General features: G+C 43.3%; 2 protein-coding genes across 2 annotated transcripts; one reads left to right on the top strand and one right to left on the bottom strand.

The window, feature by feature from the left end:
- Nucleotides 1-1,299: 1,299 nt before the first annotated feature.
- Nucleotides 1,300-2,278, bottom strand: ppp1r3db (protein phosphatase 1, regulatory subunit 3Db). Its single transcript, XM_054784193.1, has one exon. The coding sequence runs from the start codon at nt 2,276-2,278 to the stop codon at nt 1,367-1,369; it is 912 nt and encodes a 303-aa protein (XP_054640168.1). The 3' UTR covers nt 1,300-1,366.
- Nucleotides 2,279-6,436: 4,158 nt separating this feature from the next.
- LOC129186762 (solute carrier family 41 member 1-like) lies at nt 6,437-15,902 on the top strand. The gene is made up of 10 exons (XM_054785360.1): nt 6,437-6,728; nt 8,321-8,428; nt 8,603-8,674; nt 8,740-8,884; nt 8,950-9,096; nt 11,383-11,527; nt 11,617-11,696; nt 14,043-14,177; nt 14,296-14,444; nt 15,022-15,902. Exons 1-10 carry the CDS (start codon nt 6,534-6,536, stop codon nt 15,184-15,186), a joined length of 1,341 nt encoding a protein of 446 aa, XP_054641335.1. The 5' UTR covers nt 6,437-6,533; the 3' UTR covers nt 15,187-15,902.
- Nucleotides 15,903-16,171: the final 269 nt, after the last annotated feature.

Raw genomic sequence — 16,171 nt, forward strand, 5'->3', positions numbered from 1 at the left:
TGAATTAAGAAGCCTACTTGTTAGCGTTCTCCTGTACTGATATGTATACTAGTATATAACAACGCCACTTCATTCCAGACACTAGCTTCTAATACAGAAAACCTAAGATTCCACATACCGCCGTCCCTCGTTTATAGCACTTAATTGGCTCCAGACCTGACCGCGATGAATTCATTGCTGCGATATAAGATTCAATGTTAATAAATGGAATATTTTTGTAGTTAGAGCACAGAAAGAATGTTTATGACTTTTTCAGTATGTTTTTTTTAACATTATTAGAGCCCTGTAGGCATGAAATAACACCCCTATATTCACCTTTACGCTGCTATTATTCATGGTTTACGACACGTTGCGCAACTCTTATGCTGCAGGGACTCAAGCTACGAGCTAGCGAGCTAACCAATTAGCCTCAAATGTATTTCTTCTGAACTTACCACTTCCACACGGAATGGGAGGCGAACTTTTTTCACTCTGTCATGTCGGACACATGACTTCATGCAGTGTTAAAAGGATAGTTGGGACTTTTTGACATGAAGTTGTATGACGTCCCCATCAGCAGTGTTGTACGTCGACGGTGACTCCCCCCCCCCCAAAACAGTAACACATTTGCATCTCAAAAATGCCTCCTCAAAAAAAATCTGACCTCACAAATTGCTCGCCGTCATATTTGTCTCCCACTGAATCCCTCTTTTGAACGCATATTGTTTTGAGAAGCCAAGCCCTTTACTTAAATGATCCTGCAACTAAGCAGAACTACTTCCTCATCACGGAAATCCGACCAGGATTGGACTTGCGGGACCAAGTGGTAATATCACTGTTTTGTGTCATTACTGCCACCTAGTGACCAGAATACTACATATCACTTGTATTTCAGTTAGTGATGCTCTGGTCAGGGTTTTATGCTGCCAATTCCGATCATCCAGGACTGAAATCGGCGATACCGATCACATGGATTAATTATACATTTTTTAATTGATTTATGATGAGTGCTACTGGCCAGGGGTGCCATATAAAGGGGAAAGGTCAGGACAATTCCAAGGTCCCTTGAACTGCTTTTAGTAACTGCTTTTTTCAAGTAATTTACCTAAAACTGCTTATAAAACGTGACGCAAAAGTAACAGATTATCAACTGTACGTAGTGTAAATGGGTTAGTTCTATTTGGCAAATGTGCTTTTTAAGGTTTGGAAACATTTCACTTCAGTCACAAAGTCCCATTTTGTGCACAACAGCAGTTGAAAAGTCAATCAGCCTATTAGAGCAACCTTTACATATCACGTGAACTAGTGAAAGACAGGTAATAGCAGCTGTAGTCCAGACAATGCTGTATATCCGTGTGCAAATGTCATAGCGCCCCCATGCGGCCATTCAGGTAAAATGCAGCATGCTGTCCTCACATTCCCTTGGAACAGTCACCTTGTAGCAGTGACAAGTCAGTTTGTAATTGCGCCCACAGTTGTTGTCCCAGTGATCCGAGCCTTTGACGTGATAGCAGATGGCAAACTCCAGAACACTTCCTGGCTGCAAAATGAAAGGTGGCACCGGCAGACGAAATCGGAAGACGTCCGTCCCTGGAACGTGGTGTTCCCCGTGAGCCCCAGGAGACACCCAGGATGCTGTTGTATCCGTGCTGGTTCTCCAGTTGGTAAAAGAGTAGAGCACGACAACTTTCTTCTCATAGTCTAAGTTAAGCACTTGTATGGTGCCGGTTATCCCCAGATCCGTGCACACGACCCGCTCCAGGCACACGCACTGTGTGTACACGCGCTTCAGGAAGTCCGGCTGGGCTCCCATGTTCTCAGGGAAACAGGGTTTAAAGTGAGGCAGGGACAGCTCCAAAGACTTGCCGAAGGCCATCTCGGAGCTCATCAGGAGTCTGAACATAACATGTTGGGGTATCAGGGGTCGCTCTTTGACTTTGAACACCTTTACTTCCTCTAAATCGAGGCCCAGTGAGTCCACAAAGCGAACCTGCGGGCTCCGGAGCTGCCGCCTCCTCTCCGCAGGTGTAGAAAGAGACTGAGCTCGTCTCCTCATGATGGTCTTGGTCGGAGGATGGCTGGACAAGCTGAGCATCGGGGCCGTGTTTACTGAGGGAGGTCTCGGGCCTGGAGGGCGGATTGGGACCGGCGTCTTGGGAGGCTGAGGTTTGGGATCGTAAATGTATCGAAGGCGAACGGTGGTGGTTTTTGACATGGTTGTGGTGCCGGGTCCGCTGATGGACTGGAGCTGGCTGCCACTCGCCGCAGCTGAGTTGCTGTGTCTCCACGCCGTGTCCATGCTCGGCACATGAATGCACTGGAGCAAACAAAGGCTCGGTTCATCATTCTGCATAACAGGCAATCGTATAATTAGAAATGACACACACATACTATGTAAACATCAAACCTTTCCAGCCTGTTGCTCAGATGTTTTGTTCTTGCAGCTTTTGCCACAAACCCCCGTTCAAGGCGACATCTACCAAAGAAAACCAAATAAAACATCCGCAACAGCAAATAATCAGGCAGGTGTCGGTCAACAACAGCAATATATCGTTTTAAGCTCCTTTCAGCTCAGCCCTTGACATATAACATGAGACCTTAACTGGGGATGGGAGGTGTAGGGAGGCTATTTATAGCAGATAGTGGTGGGCTGTCCCTTCCTTCTCTAATAATACCGATGGCAAAAATAAGATTCGAGTGAAGAAAGTATAAACCAAGGACTGGAAAGTAAACAACGGTTAAGAAACAGCAACAAGGCAATTTAGGAAGAGAAACAAGGAAAAACAAAACCTACCTGTAAAAAAGGACCAACGCTGTCTTTCATTTCCTGCAGTTCTGTACTTGCACTTCCGCGACGTAACCACGAGGGTTAAGGTCCATGACTCCACACCCGCCATTTGGGGAATGTTGGGTACAACATCTGCATGTCTGCATTTTATTACCGCAAGTAATAAACTGTAACGAGCCATTAAGAGCCGCTAGTAGCAGGCAGACGTAGAACACATGGGACGCCACTGGTCAGCAAACAGTGTTGGACTTTCAGTTGGCAGCACAGAAAGTTGGCACACTGGTCAATGAAACACCGCAGCACTGATCCTAACATCATGCCTGAGGAGGAATTCTCAATTCCATCATGCAGAGAATCCTCCAGGATCATCTGCCTCCAGGTGATGCCTTCGTTTGTGCTGGCTGGACTCGGAATGGTGATGGCTGGCGTGCTGCTGGACCAAGTACAGGTCAGTGACACCTAAAATACAGTCGTTCCTGAGGAACTAATGAAGAACTGATGAGGAACTAATGAGTAGTTAGGGTTAGGGTGAGGTAGGTTAATCCCTCATTAACTACTGTAATTTTGTGTACCTTATTGTAAAGTGTTAGCGAATCTTTGATTGAACGTGTTTGAAAAATCTGTTAATGCTAACAGTGACTGTCAGACAACACTCATTGGCTCCATTTAAGATAATTCCTTTATTGTTGGGTCCGCAGCAGAGAGAAAAAGCTGAAGACTATTAAGTGCAGTAGGCGTGAACGTGCGTGTGCAGGGGTTGTCTATTTGTGACTGATGCGTATTGCATGGCAAGGTGGGCTGCAGCTCCACCTCGACGTCGATCTACTGATTTATCATCTGAAGCAGAGTAGCAAACCGTGTCATAAAATAAGAATGGCCCAATCCATCAAGTGTCACGGAAGCTGCTGCAGTCCAACAACAAGCTGTCCACATCCGTCTGTCTGTCCATGCTTGCTGTCTCTCAGACTTGATTGGTGACCTTCAGCTGTTTGGAGGCAACAGTGACCTTGCAGGTGACCCTGCCCCCGTGCAAACAGAATAAGAGGCCACACAGCAGATTTGCTGTTTGATACGCGGAGCACAGGGAGGGTCCAGTCCCCTTAATCAGTAAATGCATTACTGTATGAACTCATTCATTCCCACAGATGTTATTGATATGTTTTTATAATCCCGGACGCCCAATCCCAACAACGGATTTATGCGTCTGACGTTTTTTTTGCGCAAGAGGCAAAAAGAGGCGATGATGCAATTCTCGGCCACAAGGTGGCAGAAGTGCATTTGATAAGAGCTCAGCAGGGATCGTAGATGGAAAAATCACACATGACAGGAAGGAGGAATTGGGAGAGCACGAAGGAGTGCAGCGTGCAAAAGGTTACGCATCAGTTCCAAATGTGAAGATTGTAAATAGTTCATGGTTCATAGTTCATTTTGCTGTAAAACAAACCCTTTTTGTGTTGTTTATGTTGGTATAATTGTTGAGATATTTGGGCTGTCACAAAAGCAAAAAATATTTGTGTCAAAGTGAAAGTTATGCTTGAAATGAATCTTTTCACAAAAAGCTGGTTTTCTCCCTTTTTAGTCAGGAACTGATATTTTCCTGAAACTTACATTTGCTCTACTGCTGATTACTAAAGAACGGAAAAAGGTAGAAACAAAAGTTGTTTTACTGATGAAAGACGGGAGTTTAATGTTTCTTTTGGTAGGTTCCATGTTTATATAACCATACAACACAATATTCTGTGGGCCTTGAAAGATCAGTCAAAATGGTCTAAAATGGCCGCTACTGAAGCGGTTGTCTTTTGAAAAATGACTGGGAGTTAATTTATGGGTTAGATATTTAAAAAATAAAATAATAATATTAATAATAAAAATAATAAGTTTAAGAATAATAAGTTTAGAAATTTACATTTTGTTGTTTTTAAAGTAATTTTTACTGCTTTAATATTAGTAGTTTCAGGTAAAACACAGGCGTCTTTTTCCACATTGGGCCACATACGGAAATTTATTGAAGAATACGGGGGTTCACTTTGATATTCTTCACCCTTTTGTTTGTTAAACACACAAAAATCGATCAAAAGTAGCTCAAGAATGAATAAAAATGTTTCAATCTCAGCTTTGTGTGATCTGTATAGCTTGTTATCTAATAATAACATTTAAATGTTTTCATCACATCTGCTTACCTTTTATGTATTTATTTTTTGTGTGTGACCCTAATCTTCCTTTGTAATGTTTTACTCCGTTTTTATGGTTTAAAATTGCTGTGAAGTGGAATGCATTAGTGGAGAGTTGTGTCATCACCTCTTTTTGCCTCTCGCACAAAAAAAACGTAAAAGGCGTCTAAATACTGCATGTTGTTGGGATCGGGCGGTCGAGTTCATAAAAACTTATAACTACGTCTTTGGTATTGAATGAGTTAATGGGGATCCAAATAAATAAACATAATTACTACAACAAATACTATTAATGTTTGGAGGAATTTTTCATCTCTCCTCATTCATTGAAGTTGCAGCCAGAAGTCAGGAGGGGGCGCTGCAGAGAAGCGAGAACCATTGAGATCCATGTCCTATGAGTCCTATGTCCCAAAGTCCAATTTCAGCATAGTCATGGTGATTCAGACAGTGTGTGTGTGTATGAGTGTGTGTGTATGTGTGTGTGTGTGTGTGTGTGTGTGTGTGTGTGTGTAAGGTGGGTACAGGCTTGCTGTTCTCATATATTTGTTAGTTTTACACTGTAAACGAATGAAAAGGGTGAACAAAATCAATGAAGTTCAATGCGCTACAAAAGAAAAGGCCAGAGCATGTGACCTACACGTGGCATGGTGTGGTTATTATGGTTGTACTTGATTTTTTGGGACATTCAGGAACATCACACGGTTACATTTGCACACTTCAACATGTCTGAAAAGGACTAGGAAGAAGCAAGACACAATGCAAGGGTTATTTTTAATCAAAGCTTATGCACCCAACCCTCGTCAGGCAGCGGCAGCACCACGTGTCTGTGACAGGTACGGCACCTGCTGCTGCTGCTGCCTGAAGGGCGTCGCCCAATGAGGACATCGAAGAGCAGAGCTCTCAGGGAATCGGTTCAGGGCTGTGGGCTGACCTCCAAAATGCACCTTAGTGTGAGTAAAGATGAGACTTTATTGATGCTCGGAGTAGGGAAGGGGGAATCCTCCTGATGCAACCATAATTCCCCGTGAAAGCCACCAAAGATGCATCCAACAGGGTGCTGCCATAAAGGAATGAAAGGTAGGGAAGGGGAGGAGCGAGGGTGGATCCTGACGCTTGCCCTCCAGGTGTCCTTGTCCCACAGGACGTAGACCCTCTTTAGTCCCTGTGAGAGACCTGGCTTCCGGTGCTCCTCGTGGGCAGCCCGACTCCTCAAAAGTGAGGCATGAGGGGTGTGTGTGTGTGTGAGTGTGTGTGTGTGTGTGTGTGTGAGAGTGAGTGAGTGTCTGTCAGTTGCAGAGTGTTAGAAGAGGCCTCACAGACCTGCTGTCAACTGTCAAGCCTTGTGTGTGTGTGTGTGTGTGTGTGTGTGTGTGTGCCCTGTTTCAAAGTGGATGAAAGCTGCTAGTTTCATTCCTCCATCATTTACAAAAGTGGCCATTCAAGGGCGGAGCTCGTTCATGGATAACAGACGGGAGCGTTCCCTCATGTGGACGTGGATATTTGACTGACTACCCTGACACAAGCCTTTACAGAGCAGGGGTACGCCACCACCGACAGCAGCTTTTGAAAGAAGAATGAGTTAACCGGCACCAGTCATGGTGGTGACCCATCTGGCACTGGAGCTGTGCTTCCAGGAGAAGAAGCTACGAGGCTTCACATGCAAACTGACCCGCTCAGCTCAAGGCTTCCTCCCCGAGAGCTCCTGGATCATCGCCGCCCAGGTGCTGGTGCCGTATCTGGTGTCTGGTCTGGGCATGGTGGCGGCCGGGATAGTCATGGATATCGTGCAAGTATGGAAAAAAACACTTGTATGTTCAGAAGGAAGACCTCAATATTTGCAGCTTTAAAGCAACAGGAAGAGGTTGCTGCCTGGTTTGTTTCCCTGCACGCGGAATGAAGCAAATCTTATAGTAGTCTAATGCTATTGTTCTTTACCGATGTATAAAAGCAAAATATACAACGAAAACGCTGTCCAGAACTCACACAATGATTGGTGACTCACCATTCGTGCAAGCTGGTAGTTTGTTGATAGCAAGGTTTCACGGCTCCACTCATAGCACATTTTTCAAAAATATACTAATTAATAAATCATGCCGTTTCATGGTTCAATGCAGCCTTAGATGTTTCCTAAATTAAGAATTTTCAAGCATAAAAATGGCAAAATGAAGTAAAAACACAAGTATAAGCTATTTAGAAGACTGTGAAGAAGAAGATTTAGAAGTTACTGTAATGTTCGGTGGGACGCACGAGCGCCAGACTTGATCGCCGGAACAACACGCTTTTATTGCAGGTTTGGACGATCTGCCAACAGGCCCAATAATCCCTAATAACACCACGAGCTACGGTTGCAGCCATAACCCACACCAAGCTGAGACTTAACTCTGGACCCCCGAGGTCACTTCCTGACCGCCCGCCACTCAACTCCCCTAAGACCAGAACACACCAGTCTTATTTATGTCTTAAATAGCTTATTTACTCTTATTTTACCTAAAATATTGGATAGAACAGGTGGAAAGGTGACAATAGGGGTGTTGTTTCATGTCTAGAGGGCTCTAATGATGTTAAAAACCATATTTAGAAGGCCGTAAAAAGGTTTTCTATGCTCTAACTGCAAAATTATTCCATTTCTAAATAAAGAATCCTACTTGGTGGAAAATGGACGGTTGGGTCTGGAACCAATTACCGTATTTTCTGGTCTATAAGTCAAACTTTTTTTCATGGTTTGGCTGGTCCTGCGACTTATACTCCGGAGCGACTTATATACGTGTTTTTTCACACTGACAACCGGCAGAGGGCGCTCTAGGCTTGTGTGCCGGTATCTGCTACTCCTTCCACTCCTGTACCACTGAACACTTCAAAAGTAAACATCAACTTATAAAGGCAACTGAGGAAGAAAATCATATTCTAGGCTATAGTTATCTGCTAACATGCTAGGTTAACATGCCACCTATTCACGTTACGTTAACAGACGCCTATTTAGCCTGTTGTTCTCCATTTTATTGTTACCATAACTTGCCTTTCAAAATGAAATGTCTGTTCTTGGTTTCTGATTTTATAAAATAAAACTTATAGTCCAGTGCGACTTATATATGTTTTTTTTCTTCACTGTGCATTTTTGGCTGGTGCGATTTTTACTCCGGAGCGACATATAGTCCGGAAAATACTGTACCCGCGCTAAACGAGGGATTACGGTGCAGTAATTTATAATTGGGCTTAGCTGCTTACGAAAATGATCAAGTAAAATTCTAAAAGTTGTGTGTCTATTGATTGTTTTCAGTTCTCACGGTCCAGTACTGGGTCGTGGCCGGGCCAAGTGTGGTGGGGGGGTTACAGAAAATAACTGGGAATCACTGCTGTAAGGGGACACTGTGGTGTTTTTCAGCACTGGGGGGTGTTTCAAGAGATCTCTGAGGTTTTTATCTTGGTCCCAGCCCTGGTGGGGCTGAAGGGGAATCTGGAGATGACGCTGGCATCCAGACTGTCAACAGCGGTGAGTGGAAACACACGCCCACATACGCATACTTGTAGCATGTGCCACACTCGCCAACATGCACCTAAGTGACAGTAAAGAGGCAAATTGTCATCAAAATGAGGGTGAGGCAATGTCTAGAACTGTGGAATTCTGATGATTTCGGGTGAGGGCTCCTGCTCCTTCCACCTACAGGCCAACACCGGGCAGCTGGAGGAGCCTCAGCAGCAGTGGAAGACAATTTGCTGTAATCTGGCTCTTATTCAGGTGACTCACACGCACACACGTCTCAGTTTAACGTCACAAACAGTTGTGTGCGTATTTCTGTGAAGGTCCAGGCCACAGTTGTAGGCTTCCTGGCGGCCGTGGCAGCAGTGAGTCTGGGCGGTGTGAGCAGAGGAAGAGTAGATGTTCTTCATGCTGCCATCTTGTGTGTCAGCAGTGTCACCACCGCCTTCATTGCTGCACTGTCTCTTGGTAGACAAAGACCATAACATGGGAGGATGTTACGCGTACGTGGTCGTCATCTTTGATTTTGCCAGGTTTGGTGATGGTGGCAGTGATCGTGGGCTCCAGGAGAGTGGGCATCAACCCAGATAACATAGCCACGCCCATCGCTGCAAGCCTGGGCGACCTCATCACTTTATCTTTGCTTGCGGGGATCAGCAGCTTCTTCCTGCTCTATAGAGGTGAGAGAGTGCGTACAATAAAATGAGGGTTGCAGTGTTTGATTTTTCTACAAACCTTCCATGAAGCTACACAGGCAAGCTTGCACATTTCCATTTTCTGTATTTCTTTGGGAGTCCCTTATAAGCCACTCCAATTTCCATGTAGTCGAACGTAAAGTTGACATCTTTGCATCGATGTTGCTGATACATGATATCAAAATAAGAATAAACTGTGTACATAGCAACTCGCACTTGAAATGTCCTAGAAATGTGCATTGTGCGTGACTTTTTTGGTATCAACCTGAAAGCAAGTAAATACAGGGGCAGTATCACCGATCTTTTGCTTTTTTTACTTGGACTTGTTAAGATTTTTGTCATTTTTTTTGTACATTTTGTTTTTATTTGCTGATCAAGAAAAAAATTTGAAAAAATAGAGGACACACATTTTAGGCAACCAAAAAAAATATGTGTCAACAAACTTGTGAAGAATATCACATTAAATAAAATATGGATCAGATATGATGCTGATTTTATGGAATGATTTTATCAAGAGATTTTACCCTTCTTTTGTGAAAAGCACTTTGAATTATCTTGTGTATGAATTGTGTTCTACAAATAAACTTGTCTTGCCTTGCCTTGCCTTACCCCGGTATCGATAGGGTCGATATTTGAATCAATCCACCCACCTCTCGTCTCAGTGATGGAAATTTCGGCTTTTTGGAGCGAGCCGGTTGTTTTGGGTCGGTGAAATCTCGTAGTCATGCAAATTTGTCACGAACCCCCACCGATTCGTTCGTGACCGACACATCACTCGTCTGGTGACTATCCTGCGCTAGTCACCAGACGAGTGATGTAATATATTTAACTATTGTATTACTTTAATGAGGTGCCAAACATTACAATTCAACTGTTCTTACTCCATTTATTGAATTTATTCATGTAAAACAACCAAGGCTTTTAGGCTTAACATCGCTATGGAAAACTGTGACGTATTTGTCACATTAGCAAAAATGGTAATAAAGCACTCGATAAATACCATTATTTCAATTATTTTTGAATGAATGAATGTTCTTTTGTTCAATTCAAAGGACATTTGTGGTATTAAGCAGAAGAAATACATTGACCATATGCTAAATGTATTCGTTCATATGAACGCTGTATGTGGCGCAGTGGTACTTTCTTACAGTGGATATAAGCTAAAAACTAGCCAGAACAACTGTGACCAACGGTCGCAGCGAGAAGCAAAAACACTGGCAAACGCCAAAAAAACAAACTCTAAGGCTGAAAACACTGACAAGAAGCATGGAATGGTACAGGAAGACAATCCGGCATCTGAGGGCATTCAGGAGTGTCCTTAAGAGCTCCTAATTGGAAGTACAGAGCAGGTGTGCAGCACTGGCTCCGCCCAGGAACTCCAAAAAAGGCCTTGTGCAGAGCAGCGAATAGAGGGCGGCAGCACAAGGCACACAACAGGATCATGACACAATGGAACACATCTTTGGCATTAATTAGAAGCATTTTATTTTAAAAATCTGAATTGTGTTCCCCTTGTTTTGTAGTTTACACATAATTTCACTTAAAGCAGAAATTGATCTGGGTTAATGTCACGATAATGAATAAATTAATTAACCACACGCTAATTTTGCCGGCCTCGATATATTGACGTGCATGCGTGTTTGTTTTCCTCCTCTCTCTCGCTACCAAACAGGCTGGATGACACGAGGGTTCACTCCGTGCATCTGTTGCAACACCTGGGCGCGCTGGTTCCATAGCGGAATGAACGGAGTGAGTGAACCCTCCTCAGTCATTCAGTCTCTATGTCCCGGTGGGGAGAGGCGGGGCGGTAGCGAGTGCGCTACACGATTGAATACTGTCTTGGTGCCTGTTGTGTACAAAACACGATCTGATATCAATTTCGTATTTTGCTGCATCCAGAACATGTACTTTGACCAAAGTCAGACCAAACGGTACACCTCATTAAACGTAAACGGCGTATTCCACACACAATGTTGCTAAAAGTGAATCAAGGAAGTGTTTATGCAAATGAGCTGACGTCTGCATTGACACATAATGTAAACTTCACAGTATTTCTGGGTTATTTCGCCGTTTTTTTGTAAATATTCAGACAATAACGAAAGTCACTATGTTTCCAGCTACTGTAATAATAATGACTCGCATGCTTGATTATGGAGTTTGTAGCCACAAGAGGGCAGCGATATCCACACTGTAGTTCTCTGAGGTTTCTATATTGAACTATATTAAAGTAACATACTGTACTTATGTATCCTGTGCTGTGATATTGTCCAGACATGTGGTACCTGCCTCCTGCAGTGTGTGCCTTTTTCCTGCTTCTTGTGCCAGCGTGTGTGCTCATCGCCCGCCAGTCACCACCGATCAGAGAGGTCTTGAGGTCAGGCTGGCAGCCGGTTATCTTGGCCATGTCGGTCAGCAGGTGAGCTGGTAGGTTTCAGTCTCTATTCCCAGACGAGAGCAAACACTTTATGTGATGCCTGTGTTGTTGTCTCCGCTGCTGTTTCCTAGCATTGGCGGTCTGATTCTGGACAAGACAGTGAGCGATCCAAACTTTGAGGGCATGGCGGTGTTCACACCAGTTATCAATGGTGAGTGAGAAAAGAACCTGAAGTACACGTATATAATCAGGGAAGATTATATAAGACAACGTGCTCTATTGTTGTATATTCATTCATTACAGTGTATATACAGTATATCTAAGAGGTTGAAGTAGTTGGAATTTCCCTTCATGCACTCCTGTAGATGATTTCATCTAATTTGCACACTTGGCTATGATGCAAAACTTTGGCCAGAGTGGAGATTTGAAAAAAAACTCTGACTCGGTGTTTGTGTGTGGACAAAACTGAGCTTTTTGGGTCGTGTCATAAGACACGTGAGACATTATCTCATGTTTTTAAACCTGATTGAACAGCAGAACGTGAACTTATTGACTTACGGCTGTTGGTTTCATTTTGTGCACGCACGGGCGATTAAAAAAAAAATCATGTTTGCTGGGAGCCATGTAGGTGTGTGTTGATTTTCAAGACGTCATCGTATATCTAATATCGCTCTGTATTGATGAACACATGCATTATAATGCAAAAGCTACATTTAATTCAAGTAAAAAAGTCCCATTTTAAGCGACCATTTCTCATTTTTTTCCTAAAAAGAAAAAATATCTTGTTTACCAATTGTTACTTGAGAAAAATAATCTTATATTAAGAAAGTATAAATAAGAATACATAAATAAGTATAGCAAGCCAATTCTTTTTTAGATATGCTTTTATTTTTGTAATATTTCTTCTAATAACAAGCTAAAAACCTTATTTTGATAACAAGAGATTCATATATACTGTATTTGTCTTAAATGAAGAATAAGAATAAGATCTACACTGCAAAAACTACATTTCAAGAAAGTTAAGCATCCATTTTAAGCAACCATTTCATGACAATTTGCTCATTTCGGACCAGTGCTGCACAGAAAATGTCATAGTGTACCAAGATGTATGATATTAAATGTAGTCATAAAATCCGTGTAAATGTGTAAAATTATTCATTCAAGAAAATGTTACTCTTTTTTTTTATCTACTTTATAAATGTAAAAACTAGTTTATTTACATGCCCATCATGCCAAAATGAATTCTGATAGTGTTTATGACAATTGGTTTTCCTAAATTAAGTGAATTTTAGATACACTTTCTTTTGAAATAAAAAAGTTCCATCCATATAATTATCCAAAAACATGCCGACAAGAAGACACCGTCGCTGCACGGTGGCCGAGAGGTCGGTATGTTGGCCCCCCAACCTGGCACACCTCGGAACACCTGTGTGTGGAACCCGCACGCTGCCCCCGTGGGTATTCTCTGTTTTCCTTCCCTCGACCATTTTGCCGGCCTCAATATATCGCCATTTGTGTGTGTATCTGTTTTCCTTGACTCCCGCCTCCAAACTGGCAGGAAGAGGTTTCACTCATCCATAGAACAACAGCATGAACGGTGTGAGCCCTTTTGCATGTCATACAGTCTCGGTGGGTGGAGGCGGGGCTGCTAACATACACACCGAGTGTAGAAGAGTAACATAATAGAAATGATCTTAGTAGATAGCAATTTATTGTCATATATTTTTTCATTGTACTTTTCTTTAAAGTAAAGTCCAAATCTCGTCTCGTCTCCTCGTAGACCCAATATCGCCTCATGAACTGAGTTTCTCGTGACACCCCTAGCATGTGCACAGCATGTGTGTTAAGAAGCAGTAACGGTGCCATCTACTGTACGGGGTTGTAGCGATAAGCTACACAAACCGTCCCATTATGTGTTTGTGAGTGAGGGCAAACGGGTAGCAGTCTAAAAAGTCTAAAAAATTTTTTTTTAAAAAGTCTTATTTGTGGCGGTCCAGATGTATTTTTGGCGGACCGCCACAATCATATATCCAAAATCAATCAGTAGAAGATCTAAAGAACTATGGAAGCAACCTCTTAGAAAGCCCACACTGTCAAGTGAAGTCAAGTATAGAGGATGCACTCTGTTATGAATATGCGCCGTAATTTCAGCTATTAAATTTTAAATTATAAATCACAACTGACACTGGCGTATATTTCTGTCAGCGGCAGGACTGGCAGCGTTAGTGAAACCGCACGCCCGATCTGAATGCCAACCGTGCGTTCAGTCTTCTATTTGTGCAGCATCTCTCCCATGCAGACTCTCACCGCAGCCTCTTTCTGCATGCACTGGCGTCCCGATGCAGGAAGTGCATCTGCATTCCAGTATGAACTTCCTGCAGCGTTGACCACAATGCGCCTTGTGTTTGGTCCAGTTTGTACACATGCTGGAAAGCCCGGCAAGCACCGTTATTGATGTGATGATGAAGGGAGAACAGTGTTTCCATAAAACCGTGTCTTTTTTTTCCTGTACACTCTCGTTGCATTCGGTGGCTAACACTGATGTCAACACTTGCAGGCGTAGGGGGAAATCTGGTAGCCATTCAGGCCAGCAGGATGTCTACCTACCTGCACTATTGGAGCGTTCCTGGAGCTCTCCCATTCAAAATGGCCATGAACTGTCCAGGACTCTGTGCTACCTTCTGCTCCCCAGGTCAGACCCACAAGAAAATGATACACGTGGTCTTTGATCCAAAGAGCTTAGTCTTCAAATTCATTTGGGCCTTTTTTCATAGTGGTTTGTACATTTTTGTTTCTGCTTTTTTATTTAGATGAGAATTCCAAATCTGCCAGAGTCCTTGTCTTGCTTGTAGTCCCTGGACACCTGCTGTTCCTGTACATGATCCACCTTCTACAGGCAGGACACACAGCCATGACAGCCACCTTTATCGTCTGCTACCTGTCTGCAGCTCTGCTTCAGGTCAGATAAACCATCCATCCATCTTCTGTACGGCTTGTCCTCGCTAGGGTATGCTAGAGCCTATTACGTCTGTGGTCAGATAACCTAATGTGCTCTGTCAGCATAATTAGTTGGGCAGCTCAAGGGAACAGACAGATTTTTACAGAAAAAAAAGGAAATGTATATCACGCAGTATGGTACTCTTTGACGGATGAGATGATGACTGAAGACTTAAGTCTTTTCTGTGTTGAGTTACAAATGATGAGAATCTTATCATCTGAGAAGCAGAGAGAACATGGCCATTTGGCCCATTTTGCTAGAAAACGACATAACGCAAATAAATCCAGCTTTGCTCTGCATCTACAAGGTCTGCATTGATGATCTCAGCATCAAAGTCAAGGAGAGACTCTCACGCCTGCTGTAGATATGGAAATGTAGATATCTATTCTCCTGGGTTAGTGCACATGCTTGTTCATGGTCCAGAGACGAAACCCTGTGGAACCCCACAAGGAGCAAGAGCCGAGGGGGCTTTTGAGTTGGCAAATGGAGAGAAAGGCAGTCAGGAGACATGTCTCTTCCCACTGTTGTCACTGACCAGGTGCTGATTCTGCTGTACGCGGCCAACCTGATGGTGAGGTGTCTGTGGCAAAGGGGCTTGGACCCGGACAACTTCTCCATCCCCTACCTGACAGCTCTGGGTGACCTGTTGGGAACAGGTTTCTTGGCCCTGAGCTTCAGACTGATATGGAGGATCAGCTTTTGAGAAACATCGCTAATGCCCATGCAAGACTTGTGAGATTTTACGACTGGTTTAACTGCGTTTTTAGGGTCTGTTGCTTGGATAGCTTCTACTGCGGATATTAGCTGTATTAGAATGAAAATAAAACCTATTACCACTGTCTGCTTACCAGTTAACTGCCAGCTATTCAGTTGTCATGTAGCCTATTTAAATGTGAGGGTGTGTTAATGATGAAAGTGTTGAGCTAAAAGCAAATATCCCATTAGTAGTTAACGATCCACTGCATAAGTTGCAACGTAGACAGAATGAATCAGGCCTGTTTCATGTCAGTAGGCAGGCCAAATGTAAAGAGTTGGTGGACATAGTCACATGGTTTGGGTCAACTGCAAGCTATTGCTTTTCAAGTTTTTGTTTCTTTGGACTTTTCTGTGGACTATCCTCTTCCACGTGGTCTTGATACGCATGTGTCAAATCGTAGGATTTTGCATTAAGCCACCTTGACACTTGCAGGAATTTTGACCCCCTCGGTGGTACGCATGTTTGTGTGCCAGTGAGTACATTTGTTGTACACCGCTGTGACGCATGTGTAAAATGAAGAAAAGAAAGTTTCGGTCAGAGTCAGACCTGGAAGGCATTATTGACGCTAACCAAGGCTCCACTGTCCTGACGCTAACCAAGGTTCCACTGTCCTGACACTAACCAAGGTTCCACTGTCCTGACACTAACCAAGGTTCCACTGTCCTGACACTAACCAAGGTTCCACTGTCTTGACGCTAACCAAGGTTCCACTGTCCTGACGCTAACATATGTTCTACTGTCCTGACACTAACCAAGGTTCCACTGTCCTGACGCTAACCAAGGTTCCACTGTCTTGACGCTTGTTGTGTTTATTGAATATTGTGTGTTCTTTTGTGTTGACTGTTTGTATGTGTTACAGATATGTCATATGGATGACGCTTTGTCACCTGTCTAATATCATAATGGGTTTGATGTTATATAGCGCTTTTGA

The sequence above is a fragment of the Dunckerocampus dactyliophorus genome, chromosome 8 (assembly GCF_027744805.1).
Source record: "Dunckerocampus dactyliophorus isolate RoL2022-P2 chromosome 8, RoL_Ddac_1.1, whole genome shotgun sequence".
In the NCBI taxonomy this organism is placed as follows: domain Eukaryota; kingdom Metazoa; phylum Chordata; class Actinopteri; order Syngnathiformes; family Syngnathidae; genus Dunckerocampus; species Dunckerocampus dactyliophorus.

Excerpts from the sequence above, each read along its gene's own strand:
- ppp1r3db (XM_054784193.1), bottom strand. The coding sequence starts at position 2,278 with ATGGACACGGCGTGGAGACACAGCAACTCAGCTGCGGCGAGTGGCAGC.
- LOC129186762 (XM_054785360.1), top strand. The coding sequence starts at position 6,534 with ATGGTGGTGACCCATCTGGCACTGGAGCTGTGCTTCCAGGAGAAGAAG. Across the intron at positions 6,729-8,320 it reads TAGTCATGGATATCGTGCAA|CACTGGGGGGTGTTTCAAGA; the intron begins GTATGGAAAAAA and ends GGTGTTTTTCAG. Across the intron at positions 14,178-14,295 it reads TGCTACCTTCTGCTCCCCAG|ATGAGAATTCCAAATCTGCC; the intron begins GTCAGACCCACA and ends TTTTTTATTTAG.